At 44.5% G+C, this 14,871-nt stretch overlaps 1 protein-coding gene across 3 annotated transcripts in view; it reads left to right on the top strand.

Moving 5' to 3' along the window:
- The window catches only part of LOC128686037 (dual oxidase maturation factor 1), a 255,893-nt gene that overhangs the window by 74,182 nt on the left and 166,840 nt on the right, over positions 1–14,871 (top strand). For all 3 annotated transcript variants that reach the window (XM_070083436.1, XM_070083434.1, XM_070083435.1), the window contains exons 3-4: positions 9,355–9,412; positions 10,179–10,313. In XM_070083436.1, the coding sequence (XP_069939537.1) occupies positions 9,355–9,412; positions 10,179–10,313 (193 nt within the window). The remainder of the gene's footprint in view (positions 1–9,354; positions 9,413–10,178; positions 10,314–14,871) is intronic.

Below are 14,871 nucleotides of genomic sequence, written 5' to 3'. Positions count from 1 at the left end.
GGGGGAGAGACAGGGGAGAGGGGGAGATGGAAGAGAGAGAGAGGGGAGAGATAGGATAGGGGGAGAGAGAGGGGAGGAGGGAAGAGAGAGGGGAGAGAGAGGGGAGGAGGGAAGAGAGAGGGGAGAGAGATGGGAAAAGGGAGAGGGGAGAGATAATGAGAGGGGAGAGATGTTAGAGGGGAGAGATGTTAGAGGGGGAGATGTTAGAAGGAATAGATGTTAGAGGGGAGAGATGGGAGAGGGGAGAGAGAGAGAGAGATAGGTAGAGAGAGATAGGTAGAGAGATAGGTAGAGAGAGATAGGTAGAGAGATAGGTAGAGAGAGATAGGTAGAGAGAGAGATAGGTAGAGAGAGAGAGATAGGTAGAGATAGGTAGAGAGATAGGTAGAGAGATAGGTAGTGAGAGAAAGGTAGAGAGAGGTAGGTAGAGAAATAGGTAGAGGTAAAGAGGGAGATAGGTATTGAGGTGTGTGTGTGTGTGGGGGGGGGTGAGTCTGTGTGTACTCACCTATTTGTGCTCACCTATTTGTGGTTGCAGGGGTCGATTCTTAGCTCCTGGCCCCACCTCTTCACTAGTTGCTAGTGGGTCCTCTCTCTCCCTGCTCCATGAGCTTTATCTAACCTCGTCTTAAAACGATGTATGGTTCCCGCCTCTACTACGTCACTTTCTAGGCTATTCCGCTGCCCGACAACTCTATGACTGAAGAAATACTTTCTAACATCCCTTTGACTCATCTGACTCTTCAACTTCCAATTGTGACCTCTTGTTTCTGTGTCCCCTCCCTGGAACATCCTGTCTTTGTCCACCTTGTCTATTTCGTGCAGTATTTTATATGTCGTTATCATGTCTCCCCTGATTCTCCTGTCCTCCAGTGTCGTCAGACCGATTTCTCTTAACCTTTCTTCATATGACCTTTCCCATAGCTCTGGAACGTCGCAAACCTTTGCACTTTCTCTAATTTCTTGACGTGCTTGATCAAGTGCGGGTTCCAAACAGGTGCTGCATACTACAGTATGGGCCTGACATACATGGTGAACAGTGTCTTGAACGATTCCTTACTAAGGTATCGGAACGCTGTTCTCAGGTTTGCCAGGCGCCCATATGCTGCAGCAGTTATCTGGTTGAAATGTGCTTCCGGAGACATGCTCGGTGTTATACTCACCCCAAGATCTTTCTCCTTGAGCGAGGTTTGCAGTCTTTGGCCAGCTAGCCTACACTCCATCTGCGGTCTTCTGTGCCCTTCCCCGATCTTTATGACTTTGCATTTGGCAGGGTTAAATTCGAGAAGCCAGTTGCTGGACCAGGTGTCCAGTCTGTCCAGGTTTCTTTGAAGTCCTGCCTGATCCTCATTTGATTTAATTCTCCTCATTAACCTCACATCATCTGCGAACAGGGACAAGTCTGAGCCTAACCCTTCCATCATGTCATTCACATATACCAAAAATAGCACTGGTCCTAGGACCGACTCCTTTGGGACCCCGCTCGTCACAGGCGCCCACTGTGATACCTCATCACGTACCATGACTCGTTGCGTCCCTGTCAGGTATTCTCTGATCCACTGCAGTGCCCTTCCTGTTATATGCGCCTGATTGTCTAGCTTTTGCACTAATCTCTTGCGAGGAACTGTGTCAAAGGCCTTCTTGCAGTCCAAGAAGATGCAATCAACACACCCCTCTCTCTCGTGTCTTACTTCTGTTACTTTATCATAAAACTTCAAAAGGTGTGTGACACAGGATTTGCCTTCCATGAATCCGTGCTGGTTGGCGTTTATACTATTGTTCCATTCCAGGTCCTCCACCACTCTCCTCCTGATAATCTTCTCCATAACTTTGCATACTATACACGTCAGTGACACTGGTCTATAGTTTAGTGCCTCTTTTCTTTCTCCTTTTTTAAAATGGTAAAATATGTGTGTGTGTGTGTGTGTGTGTGTGTGTGTGTGTGTGTGTGTACTCACCTATTTGTACTCACCTATTTGTGGTTGCAGGGGTCGAGTCACAGCTCCTGGCCCCGCCTCTTCGCTGATTGCTACTAGGTCCTCTCTCTCCCTGCCCCATGAGCTCTATCATACCTCGCCTTAAAACTATGTATGGTTCCCGCCTCCACTACGTCACTTTCTAGGCTATTCCACGGCCTGACTACTCTATGACTGAAGAAATACTTCCTAACATCCCTTTGATTCATCTGAGTCTTCAACTTCCAATTGTGACCTCTTGTGTCTGTGTCCCTTCTCTGGAACATCACGTCTTTGTCCACCTTGTCTATTCCGCGCAGTATTTTATATGTCGTTATCATGTCTCCCCTGACCCTCCTGTCCTCCAGTGTTGTCAGGCCGATTTCCCTCAACCTTTCTTCGTAGGACAATCCCCGTAGCTCTGGGACTAGTCTTGTTGCAAACCTTTGCACTTTCTCTAATTTCTTGACGTGCTTGACTAAGTGTGGATTCCAAACTGGTGCTGCATACTCCAGTCTTAAACGAATCCTTACTGAGGTATCGGAACGCTATCCGTAGGTTTGCCAGGCGCCCGTATGCTGCAGCAGTTATCTGATTGATGTGCGCCTCAGGAGATATGCTCGGTGTTATACTCACCCCCAGGTCTTTTTCCTTGAGTGAGGTTTGCAGTCTTTGGCCATCTAAACTATATTGTGTCTGCGGTCTTCTTTGCCCTTCCCCAATCTTCATGACTTTGCATTTGGCAGGGTTAAATTCAAGGAGCCAGTTGCTGGACCAGGCTTGTAGCCTGTCCAGGTCTCTTTGTAGTCCTGCCTGATCCTCATCCGATTTGATTCTTCTCATTAACTTCGCATCATCTGCAAGCAAGGACACTTCTGAGTCTATCCCTTCAGTTATGTCGTTCACATATACCAAGAACAGCACAGGTCCTAGGACTGACCCCTGTGGAACCCCGCTTGTCACAGGCGCCCACTCTGACACCTCGTCGCGTACCATGACTCGTTGTTGCCTCCCTGACAGGTATTCTCTGATCCATTGCAGTGCCTTTCCTGTTATGTGTGCCTGATCCTCTAGCTTTTGCAGTAACCTCTTGTGAGGAACTGTGTCGAAGGCCTTCTTGCAGTCCAAAAATATGCAGTCGATCCACCCCTCTCTCTCTTGTCTTACTTCTGTCACCTTGTCATAAAACTCTAGTAGGTTTGTGACACAGGATTTTCCTTCCCTGAAACCGTGCTGGTTGTCAATTATACACTTGTTTCTTTCCAGGTGCCCCACCACTCTCCTCCTGATGATCTTCTCCATGACCTTGCATACTATACACGTTAGTGATACAGGTCTGTAGTTTAGTCCCTCATGTCTGTCTCCCTTTTTAAAAATTGGGACTACATTTGCCATTTTCCATACCTCAGGGAGTTGCCCAGTTTCAAGTGATGTGTTGAAGATCTTTGTTAATGGCTCACACAGTACCTCTGCTCCCTCTTTAAGGACCCATGGAGAGATGTTGTCTGGTCCCACCGCCTTTGAGGTGTCAAGTTCGCATAGCAGCTTCTTCACCTCCTCCTTGGTTATATGTACCTCATCCAGCACTTGTGGGTGTGCCCCCCTGTTCTGATTTCCTGGAGTCCTACTGGGTTCCACTGTAAATACCTCTTTAAATCTTGTGTTGAGCTCCTGACATACCTCTTGGTCGTTTCTTGTGAATTCCCCATCACCCTTCCTCAGTCTGATTACCTGGTCCTTGACTGTTGTTTTCTTCCTGATGTGGCTGTACAACAGCTTCGGGTCAGTCTTTACTTTTGATGCTATGTCATTTTCATATTGTCTCTGAGCCTCCCTTCTTATCTGTGCATATTCGTTTCTGGCTCTTCGGCTGATTTCTTTATTTTCCTGAGTTCTCTGTCTTCTGTACCTTTTCCATTCTCTAGCACACCTAGTGTTTGCCTCCCTACACCTTTGGGCGAACCAAGGACTCGTTATGTTCTTCCCATTATTTCTGTTTCCCTTGGGAACAAACCTCTCCTCTGCCTCCTTGCATTTTGTTGCTTCATAGTCCATCATTTCTTGTACTGGTTTTCCTGTCAGTTCCGTCTCCCACTGAATGTCTTGAAGGAAGTTCCTCATGCCTGAGTAGTTCCCCCTTTTGTAGTTTGGTTTTTCCCAGCCTATTCCTGCTACTCTCTCCACTTGGAGCTCAACTATGTAGTCGAAGCACAGAACCACATGATCACTAGCTCCCAGGGGCCTTTCATACATGATACCCTCGATGTCCGAACTACTCATGGTGAATACAAGGTCCAGCCTTGCTGGTTCATCCTCTCCTCTCTCTCTGGTAGTATCTCTTAACATGTTGATGCATGAGGTTTTCCAGTACCACATCCATCATCTTGGCTCTCCATGTTTTGGGATCCCCATGGGGCTCCATGTTTTCCCAGTCAATCTCCTTGTGATTGAAATCACCCATAACTAGTAACTTTGCTCCCCCCATGTGTGCTCTCCTGGCCACCTCGGCTAGTGTGTCGATCATTGCTCTGTTGCTCTCATCATATTCTTCTCTTGGCCTCCTGCAGTTCTGTGGTAGGTTGTACATTACTGCAATTATCACCTTATGTCCCTCAGACTGGATTGTTCCTACTAAGTTTCGCCCGTGCCATCCATTCCTTCCATTTTCTCAAAACCCCACTGGTTTTTAATGAGCAGTGCAACTCCTCCTCCCCCTCTCTTCCCTCTGTCTTTCCTGAGGATTTGGTATCCGGATGGAAAGATTGAATCTGTTATTATTCTGGTAAGTTTTGTTTCTGTGAGTGCTATTATATCTGGGGATGTCTCTTTGATTCTTTCGTGTCACTCCTCATACTTGTTTGTTATTCCATCTGTATTTGTATACCACACCTTCAACTTCTTTTCTAAGACTGTGGTCTGGGAGGTATATTGGTGTTGGGGAAGTGGGAGACCTGGTAAGGAACTATGGGTTGTTGCTGTGGGGGTGGAGTTTGTAATGTAGTGGGTGGGGGCATTGGATGTGGCATGGGTGTTTTGATTTAGAGTGTTTGGTTGCACTGGGGTTGACCTGGTTGGGAGGCTTCTATAGGAAGTTGTGAGGGAGGCTGTATTTGATCTTCTTCCTGGGTCTGGGATCTCCTGTCTGTCTTCTCCATCCCCTCTCTTTCCTCCTTTCGCCTTTGTACCATCTGTCTCAGTTTCTGCCTTTCTTCTTGTGTTCTGTTGCGGTCGAGATACGCCTTCCTGTATGCCGGCATGTCCCTTAATCGTGCTTTCTCCTGCAGGATCCTGGTCCGAGTCGCTTCTGCCTTGAAGGTCACTTTCACTGGCCGGGTTCTTTTTTTTACAAACCCCCCTATTCTCCGAAAATTTTCCAGCTGGGTCATGTCGTCTTCTCCTATTGCTTTCACTATGCTTTCAATTGCTTTTTTTTCCCTTGCTTTCTTGCTTCATATGTTTCCCCTTCAACTTCCTGGAGCCCATACACAAAGACTGACCTCACCCTTTCATTCTCCCACTGCATATCCCTGTGTATCCCCTCATTTAATTTGGTTTCCTCCACTGCAGCTTTCCTTTCTTCACTTTCACTGGCTAATGTACTTGGGCTCAGTGGCCTGTCATTTTCCCTTCTCGGCTTTCCTTGGGCTCTGTTGTTGTTTGTTAGGGTCTCCACATAAAGCTTAGCTCTTTCATTTACTACAGTCTCCTCTGATAGAGTTTCCCCATGCAGTTTTGCCCCTTCTTTCCCTACAGTCCCCTTATTTGTTGCTGAGGTAGCAGTCTCTGTTGTCAATCCCAAAATGTTCTTTATTTCTTTAGTCTGTTTCAGATTTTTCAGTTCCTCTTCTAAACTCTGTATCATAGCCTCTGCTGCTTTGACATGCACCTCTCACTTCCTGCTTTCCATATCTATCCTCTCTTCCGTTCTCATACTAAGTTCTTCTAGTTTCTTTTCCAATTCATGATCCCTTTTTATGAGCTCTCCTGCCCAATCTTCCTTTGCAGCTTCCTCCTCCTGTCCCTTGGTTTTTCTTGTTGCTCTCTGACAACCCATTTTTGTTTTATCCTGATTGCCTCAGAGTGGGAAACCTATTAGTTCTGTATGTTAGGTTAGTAGTGTGTATGTCAGAGTGTGGGGGGGAGGTAGTGGAGGAACTGTGGCTATGTGGGAGAGGAGTGGGGAGGGGTGGGGAGGGGTGGGAAGGGGGAGGGTGAACGAGGGAGGGGAGGGATCAGGGGAAGAAGTGAGATGTCGGTGGTGAGGGGGGGGAGTGTATGTGTGAGTCTGGATATGTATGTGTGTGTGTGTGTGTGTGTGTGTAATTTTGTGTGGAATTATGTGTGGGTTTATTATGTACTGAAAGGTAGGTGGCTTGTGCGTTGTAATGGAGAGTCTCAGTTGTCCTTTGCTGCCCACAACTTGTGACCTGACCCCCAACCTCCTGGGGCTTGACCGGCATGTACTTACAGTGTGTGTGTGTGTGTGTGTGTGTGTGTGTGTGTATGTGTGTGTGTGTGTGTGTGTGTGTGTGTGTGTGTGTTTGTGTATGTGTGTATATATATATATGTGTGTGTGTGTGTGTGAGTGTGTGTGTGTGTGTGTACTCACCTAGTTGAGGTTGCGGGGGTCGAGTCCGAGCTCCTGGCCCCTCCTCTTCACTGATCGCTACTAGGTCACTCTCCCTGAGCCGTGAGCTTTATCATACCTCTGCTTAAAGCTATGTATGGATCCTGCCTCCACTACATCGCTTCCCAAACTATTCCACTTACTGACTACTCTGTGGCTGAAGAAATACTTTCTAACATCCCTGTGATTCATCTGTGTCTTCAGCTTCCAACTGTGTCCAACTGTGTGTGTGTGTGTAATTATGTGTCGAATTATGTGTGGGTTTATTATGTGTCTGAAAAGTAGGTGGCTTGTGCTTGGAGTGTAATGTAGATTCTCAGTTGTCGCTTGTGTCCACAACCTCTTGTGACCTGACTCCCACCCTCCTGAGACTTACGCTCACCTACTTACAATGTTGCCTATGCTTGATCTTCTTATAGTAAGTTAATCGCCTTGTTCAATGGATTACCAATTGCTATTCTTTATTGAATACTTAGTGCCTATTCTTTATCGTGCTATGAGAGTTAGACCATTCACATTCGGCTTGGCGGTTAATTGCAACCTGGAACCCCACACCCAAACAACCACTCATAGGTGATACAGTACTTGTAGTGCAGCTACAGCCTGTAGATTGTCCACTCGATGTGACGTCCTGGCGTAGATCCACTCGATGTACGTCCTGGCGTAGATCCACTCGATGTACGTCCTGGCGTAGATCCACCTCAATTTCTTCTCGTTAATAATGTACCCTATTCACTGTATTTCTCTCACTGGTCACACGACTGTTTCACTTTATTATCTTTCTTGGGTGCCACTTGACAACATCGCCTTACCACCCACACTAGCCTGCCCACTCTGCGCCACAACGTTTTTATTTTCTGGATCACTTACAAAATTGTGGCTCTCCCCACACTTATGTGGCTCAGGCAGATTAAAAATCACTTCTAGGATTGTTCACTACCCTGACACACTTAGCAACCCTTGCAGAACACTTGGGTAGCCCTCAAAAACACTTATATTCCCGGAGCACGGAAGGTGTGACTCACGCCCTCGGTGTCCCTACTGTGTGTGTGTGTGTGTGTGTGTGTGTGTGTGTGTGTGTGTGCGCGCGCGCGCGCATCACAAATTGAACAACAGAGCTGGTAAAGCTCTCAAGACGCCTAGTTAGACCTGGTCGTTCTACTGATAGTAACGTCACACTGTTATGGTGAGGTCACACTGATAGTAACGTCACACTGTTAATGGTGAGCTCACACTGATAGTAACGTCACACTGTTAATGGTGAGGTCACACTAATAGTAACGTCACACTGTTATGGTGAGGTCACACTGATAGTAACGTCACACTGTTATGATGAGGTCACACTGATTGTAACGTCACACTGTTATGGTGAGGTCACACTGATTGTAACGTCACACTGTTGTGGTGAGGTCACACTGATAGTAACGTCACACTGTTAATGGTGAGGTCACACTGATAGTAACGTTACACTGATAGTAACGTCACACTGTTAATGGTGAGGTCCTACTGATAGTAACGTCACAGTTTTATGGTGAGGTCACACTGATTGTAACGTCACACTGTTATGGTGAGGTCACACTGATAGTAACGTCACACTGTTAATGGTGAGGTCACACTGATATTAACGTCACACTGATAGTAACGTCACACTGATAGTAACGTTACACTGTCAATGGTGAGGTCACACTGATAGTAACGTCACACTGTTAATGGTGAGGTCACACTAATAGTAACGTCACACTGTTATGGTGAGGTCACACTGATAGTAACGTCACACTGTTATGATGAGGTCTCACTGTAACGTCACACTGTTATGGTGAGGTCACACTGATAGTAACGTCACACTGTTAATGGTGAGGTCACACTGATAGTAACGTCACACTGTTAATGGTGAGGTCACACTGATAGCAACGTCACACTGTTAATGGTGAGGTCATACTGATAGTAACGTCACACTGTTAATGGTGAGGTCACACTGATAGTAACGTCACACTTCTAATGGTGAGGTCACACTGATAGTAGCGTCACACTGCTAATGGTGAAGTCACACTGATAGTAATGTCACACTGTTAATGGCGAGGTCACACTGATAGTAACGTAACACTGCTAATGGTAAAGTCACACTGATAGTAACGTCACACTGTTATTGGTGAGGTCACACTGATAGTAACGTCACACTGCTAATGGTAAAGTCACACTGATAGTAACGTCACACTGTTAATGGTGAGGCCACACTGATAGTAACGTCACACTGCTAATGGTGAGGTCATACTTCTGATAGTAACGTCACACTGTTATTGGTGAGGTCACACTGATAGTAACGTAACACTGCTAATGGTAAAGTCACACTGATAGTAACGTCACACTGTTAATGGTGAGGTCACACGTCTGATAGTAACGTCACACTGCTAATGGTGAGGTCATACTTCTGATAGTAACGTCACACTGCTAATGGTGAGGTCATACTTCTGATAGTAACATCACACTGTTAATGGTGAGCTCACACTGATAGTAACGTCACACTGTTAATGGTGAGGTCATACTTCTGTTAGTAACGTCACACTATTAATGGTAAAGTCACACTACTGATATTAACATCACACTAATGATAAGGTCACACTACTAATGGTGACCATGGTGACTTTACCATTTTGATGTTGTGAATGCGTATGCACTTAAAAAAAATGGAAAATATTTGGGCTTTTTGTGTCATATTTGAATGCCAAAAGTTCATGCTCATATATGCTTTTTTGGTAAATTTTTCATCCACAGAAATTCTCTGTTTTCCTGCGTGTTACTCTAAGCCTGACACTGGGATTGATCATCATGGGTGAGTATCCATTTCTTTCTCTCTCCTTCTCTCTCTGTCTCCCTGATCACCATAGTGGTGTTCAGAAGTGCTTTTCTTATCTCTCAGAGATTAACCAAGATGAACTTGTTATATGGCCACCCAAAACAGTACAAATGTTCACGTTGTTTCCACAACTTTATAAAGAATTTCTTCATTTCCGAGGACTTCGATATTCAATGAAAGTGTCATTTTATATGGTAATAACTTAGCACCAGAAAAGGCAAGATTTTATGCTATATGTGACAGAATTCTTGGTCAAACTCTTTTTCCAGTGTGTATAAATGATCGCGAGACAGAGCTAACATTTAAAATAACAACTTTCCTTCTGGAGGTTGTGGAGGTTAGTTTACGGTAGACTCGTAGCACCCACCCATGTAGAGGCAGTTGACGCAGGGGGATGTGTGGGGTGAGAGCTAGGTGGTGTAAGGCAAGAATTACGATGTCGGTAGAATGAAATTAGCTCTGAGGTTATCACACCATTGTATGTCTTCGCATCATGAAGCAAGCCTAGTTCGCTGGGCTCATTAAGTGGCATGTGTGCATGACTATAGTGTGTGTGTGTGTGTGTGTGTGTGTGTGTGTGTGTGTGTGTGTGTGTGTGTGAGAGAGAGAGAGAGAGAGAGAGAGAGAGAGAGAGAGAGAGAGAGAGAGAGAGAGAGTACATATCATTCACGCAATGTGAGTGTCAGCAAGTACCCTTCTTACAGTTTTCTCACCTCTAAGATGTTCTTGCTTACCTTGACAGTGTGTAACTTCGGGCAGGAGTGGGAGGTAGGTCATCTAGACACCCACACGCTCTACCGTGCTGGCACAGGACAAGAGATCAGCGCTAGAGTGGGCGTCAAGCTGGGTCTCCGCTCTGTTAACATCACTCTCAAAGGTCTGTCTAATCACTTAGTTGCGTATACTGCACTTAAGTATTTGAGTTTGAGGGGTTACGGGATTGAGATCCAGCTCCTGGGTCCGATACTTTAATGTTAATCAACGAATACAAATTTATTGCTTCATACCTATACGTTCAAATGCATTAATGATATTCTTCCATATCTCTCCTATTTTGTTTCAAATCATCTCTAATGAGTGATAACTACAAATGAAAGGCTTATAGTACCTGGCCTAAGATTAAGATCAACTAAGATTAAGATCAAACACCAAGGGCAGTTTTATGACTGTTTATATATCCCCACCATCAGTTTTTACAGTTTACACAGCGTGTATTAAAGCATTAATTTATGCAGATACTATACAAATCAGAGTAATAATGAGAAAGAGAGCAAAGGAAGTTCGTTCACTGCTATCGGATACAACTCATACAAAATAGACATGTGTACTGTACCAGCCAGTGGTCAATTTGGTTTAACTTAACAGCTATTCAAAGCTCTGTTGGGGGCCACAACACCAGCACCGTCCGTGGTATGGTTTGTTTACCGCCATTATTGCCTGCTTGGCTGGTAAGAGTAATTTAATTTCAAATTCAAATTTTAATTTTTTTGCATAGTTTACAATGTGACTGACATGTTATAAGGAGTCTATCTCCATCCACAGTTTACAATTTGTAATTACAATATTGATATGCTAAGTACAAAGAAAGCCACTATCATACAAGGTATTTCGGGCAGAGTAAATCTAATGTTTTACAGACTTAAATGGTGGAAGTGGTTGAATGATGATCTCAGAATAAACTGTAACATAGTCCTCAGAGGGGTACAATGCCACCATGGCACACCCAAAAATAAAACAAGGTAATGGAACTGCTACCCATCAGAGGAATGCAATGTAACCACAGTTGTAACAGTGCTCTGGGGACGGGATCTGACACATGCTTACTTACAATTTATTTGGCGCCCATCACATACTCATGTCTTGCATTTCATCTTTATCAGTCAATGTGCTGTTGTTGGGACATCCAGCCCTCTTGTGAAAGACTGCTAACTTTAATTAAACATCAACCAATGAGGGTAAGAGGTTGAATCCAGCTGGACTGACGTCACACTTATACACTTGCCTAGAGCCAGTTTCTCGCTAGCTGGCTGAGTACATATACTGGTCTCACTTGTACATGAGTTATATGCCAACAGCAGTGAGCAAACTCACTTTGCTCTCTCACTCATTATTACTTTGATATGAATAGTATCTGCCTACATTGCTGCTCTGTTTCAACACAATTCTCTCCAACGCCTCAGGAAAGGGCAAAGCTCGTCTCCTGGCAGTGAAGGCACCACACTCAGGAGATTTCCTGTTTACTGTTCCCAATTCCTCTTTGGGCACTCGACTAGACCCACAGGCCATTCGGAATGGTGTTGCTCTTCGCCTAGCCGCCCCCATCCTCACCGAACATAGGTGTATTTGCGGCAGGGCGACAGCTGATCAATTCGGACTTCATGGTCTCGTGTGTCACACAGCAGAAGGGAAGTATGCCAGGCATGAGGAGGTCAATGATATCATAAAGAGAAGCCTCGCCACAGCCCGTTGCCCAGCTCAACGGGAACCCCAAGTGCAGAGGTCTGACAGAAGTCTAAAGCGTCCTGATGGAGCCACTATGCTACCTTGGAAGGATGGAAAGCAGATTGCCTGGGACTACACATGTGCCGCCACATTGGCAGACACCTACTTGCCATACTCCGTAGTGAAAGGGGGTGGAGCTGCCAGCCACAGGGAGACTCAGAAGATCCGCAAATATGAAGACCTTCCCCCTTGCTATAACTTCATCCCAATAGGGTCAGAGGCCCTTGGAGCATGGGGCAAGTGTGCTCTAAAGTTCCTAATAGAGCTGGGTGAAAAGCTCATCATAGAAACAAAGGACCACAGGGCGACCAGCTTCCTCTTCCAGAGACTCAGTGTTGCGATCCAGAGAGGAAATGCCTGCAGCATTCTGGGCACGCGGCCCACCGCCGGGGAGCTGGACGAAGTATTCGAGATGTAGTTCTGAGTTACCTATGTTGTTTTACTTTGTATCGTAGTTTTGTGAATGTTCTGTCAATGTATTTTGTCTTTAAATAAAATATATATACTATATATATATATACATATATATATATATATATATATATATATATATATATATATATATATATATATATATATATATATAATATAGGGGGTGGTAGGAGAAAATTCTCAAACAGCTTCAGGGAGAATACTGAGTTTTCCAGGAAGCAAGTTTATTCTTTTCTCTGAGGATGAGGGTCCCTATAACAGTTCTAGAGGTGGTACCTCCCTATATTTGTTATATATATATATATATATATATATATATATATATATATATATATATATATATATATATATATATATATATATATATAACAAATATAGGGAGGTACCACCTCTAGAACTGTTATAGGGACCCTCATCCTCAGAGAAAAGAATAAACTTGCTTCCTGGAAAACTCAGTATTCTCCCTGAAGCTGTTTGAGAATTTTCTCCTACCACACCCTATATTATATATATATATATATATATATATATATATATATATATATATATATATATATATATATATATATATATATATATATATATATATATATATTGTAAATATTGGTGGTGGGAATGTACGAGTACTTATAAAACTAACATTGGTGTTTAGCTCTTCCTTTATCCTCTTGGAGTGTTACTTACCTGGGGATCTGACTTACTGCCAGGTATTACGTGTATTATTTGTACCTGTGTTTGCAATACTATTAACTACACTTACATAAATATCGAAAGAAAAATTTTGTGTGTATGTTTAAAATAAATGAATGTTCAGAAAATGTTATTAAAGTGATGAGTATTTGTTTGTTTTATAAATGTACAAGTGCTATATGTCTATAAATGTATGAGTGTGTGTACACACCTAGTTGTGGTAGCAGGGGTCGAGTGAGTGGATGAGTCTGTGAGTGTGTGTGTATTTGTGTGAATGTGTGTCTGTGTACTCACCTAGTTGCACTCACCTAGTTTTGGTTGCAGGGGTCGCTTTATAGCTCCTGGCCCGCCTCGTTACTGATCGCTACTTTGCCACTCTTCCTGCTCCACGAGCTATATCATACCTCTTCTTAAAGCTATGTATGGATCCTGCCTCCACTACATTACTTCCCAGACTATTCCACTTCCTGACAACTCTGTGACTGAAGAAATACTTCCTAACATCCCTGTGACTCATCTCAGTCTTCAACTTCCAACTGTGACCCCTTGTTGCTGTGTCCCATCTCTGGAACATCCTGTCTCTGTCCACCTTTCCAGTTCCTCTCAGTATTTTGTATGTCATTATCATGTCCCCCCTATCTCTCCTGCCCTCCAGTGTCGTCAGGTTGATGTCCCTTAACCTCTCCTCGTAGGACATACCACTTAGCTCTGGGACTAGTCTTGTTGCAAACCTTTGCACTTTCTCTAGTTTCCTTACGTGTTTGGCTAGGTGCGGGTTCCAAATTGGTGTTGCATATTCCAATATAGGCCTAACGTACATGGTGTACAGGGTCCTGAACGATTCCTCATTGAGATATCGGTATGCTGTTTTTAGGCTTGCTAGGCGCCTCTATGCATCAGCAGTTATTTGGTTGATGTGCGCCTCAGATGTGCCCGGTGTTATACTCACCCCAAGATCCTTTTCCTTGAGCGAAGTTTGTAGTCTGGCCCCCTAGACTATACTCCGTCTGTGGTCTTCTTTGCCGTTCCCCAATCTTCATGACTTTGCACTTAGTGGGGTTGAACTCCAAGAGCCAGTTGCTGGATCAGGCCTGCAGTCTGTCCATATCTTTTTGTAGTTTTGATTGGTTTTCATTCAATTGAATTATCAGCAATTTTACGTCATCTGCAAACTGGGACACTTCTGAGTCTATTCCTTCGGTAATGTCGATCACAAATACCAGAAACAGCACCGGTCCAAGGACTGACCCCTGTGGAACCCCGCTCGTCACAGGCCCCCACTCTGACACCTCGCCACGTACCATGACTCGCTGTTGTTTTCCTGACAAATATTCCCTGATCCACTACAGTGCCTTCCCTGTTATCCCTGCTTGGTCCTCCAGCTATTGCACTAACCTCCTGTGTGGAACTGTGTCAAGTGCCTTCCTACAGTCCAAGAAAATTTAATCTACCCACCCCTGTCTCTCTTGTCTTACTGCTGTCACCCTGTCATAGAACTCCAGCAGGTTTGTGATGCAGGATTTCCTATCCCTGAAACCATGCTGGCTGTCATTGGTAAGTTCATTCCTTTCTAGGAGTTCCACCACTCTTCTTCTGATAATCTTCTCCATGACTCTGCATACATGTCAGTGACACTGGTCTGTAGTTTAATTCTTCTTGTCTGTCTCCTTTTTTTAAAAACTGGAACTACGACTGCTGTCTTCCATACCTTAGGTAGTCGTCCTGTTTCGACAGATGTGTTGAATATTGTTGTTAGTGGTACACATAGAGCCTCTGCTCCCTCTGTCAGCACCCATGGAGAGATGTTATCC

Source organism: Cherax quadricarinatus, chromosome 9, assembly GCF_038502225.1.
Source record: "Cherax quadricarinatus isolate ZL_2023a chromosome 9, ASM3850222v1, whole genome shotgun sequence".
In the NCBI taxonomy this organism is placed as follows: Eukaryota; Metazoa; Arthropoda; class Malacostraca; order Decapoda; family Parastacidae; genus Cherax; species Cherax quadricarinatus.
Note: the sequence above shows the minus strand (reverse complement) of the source record. Positions and strands in the feature narration are given on the sequence as shown.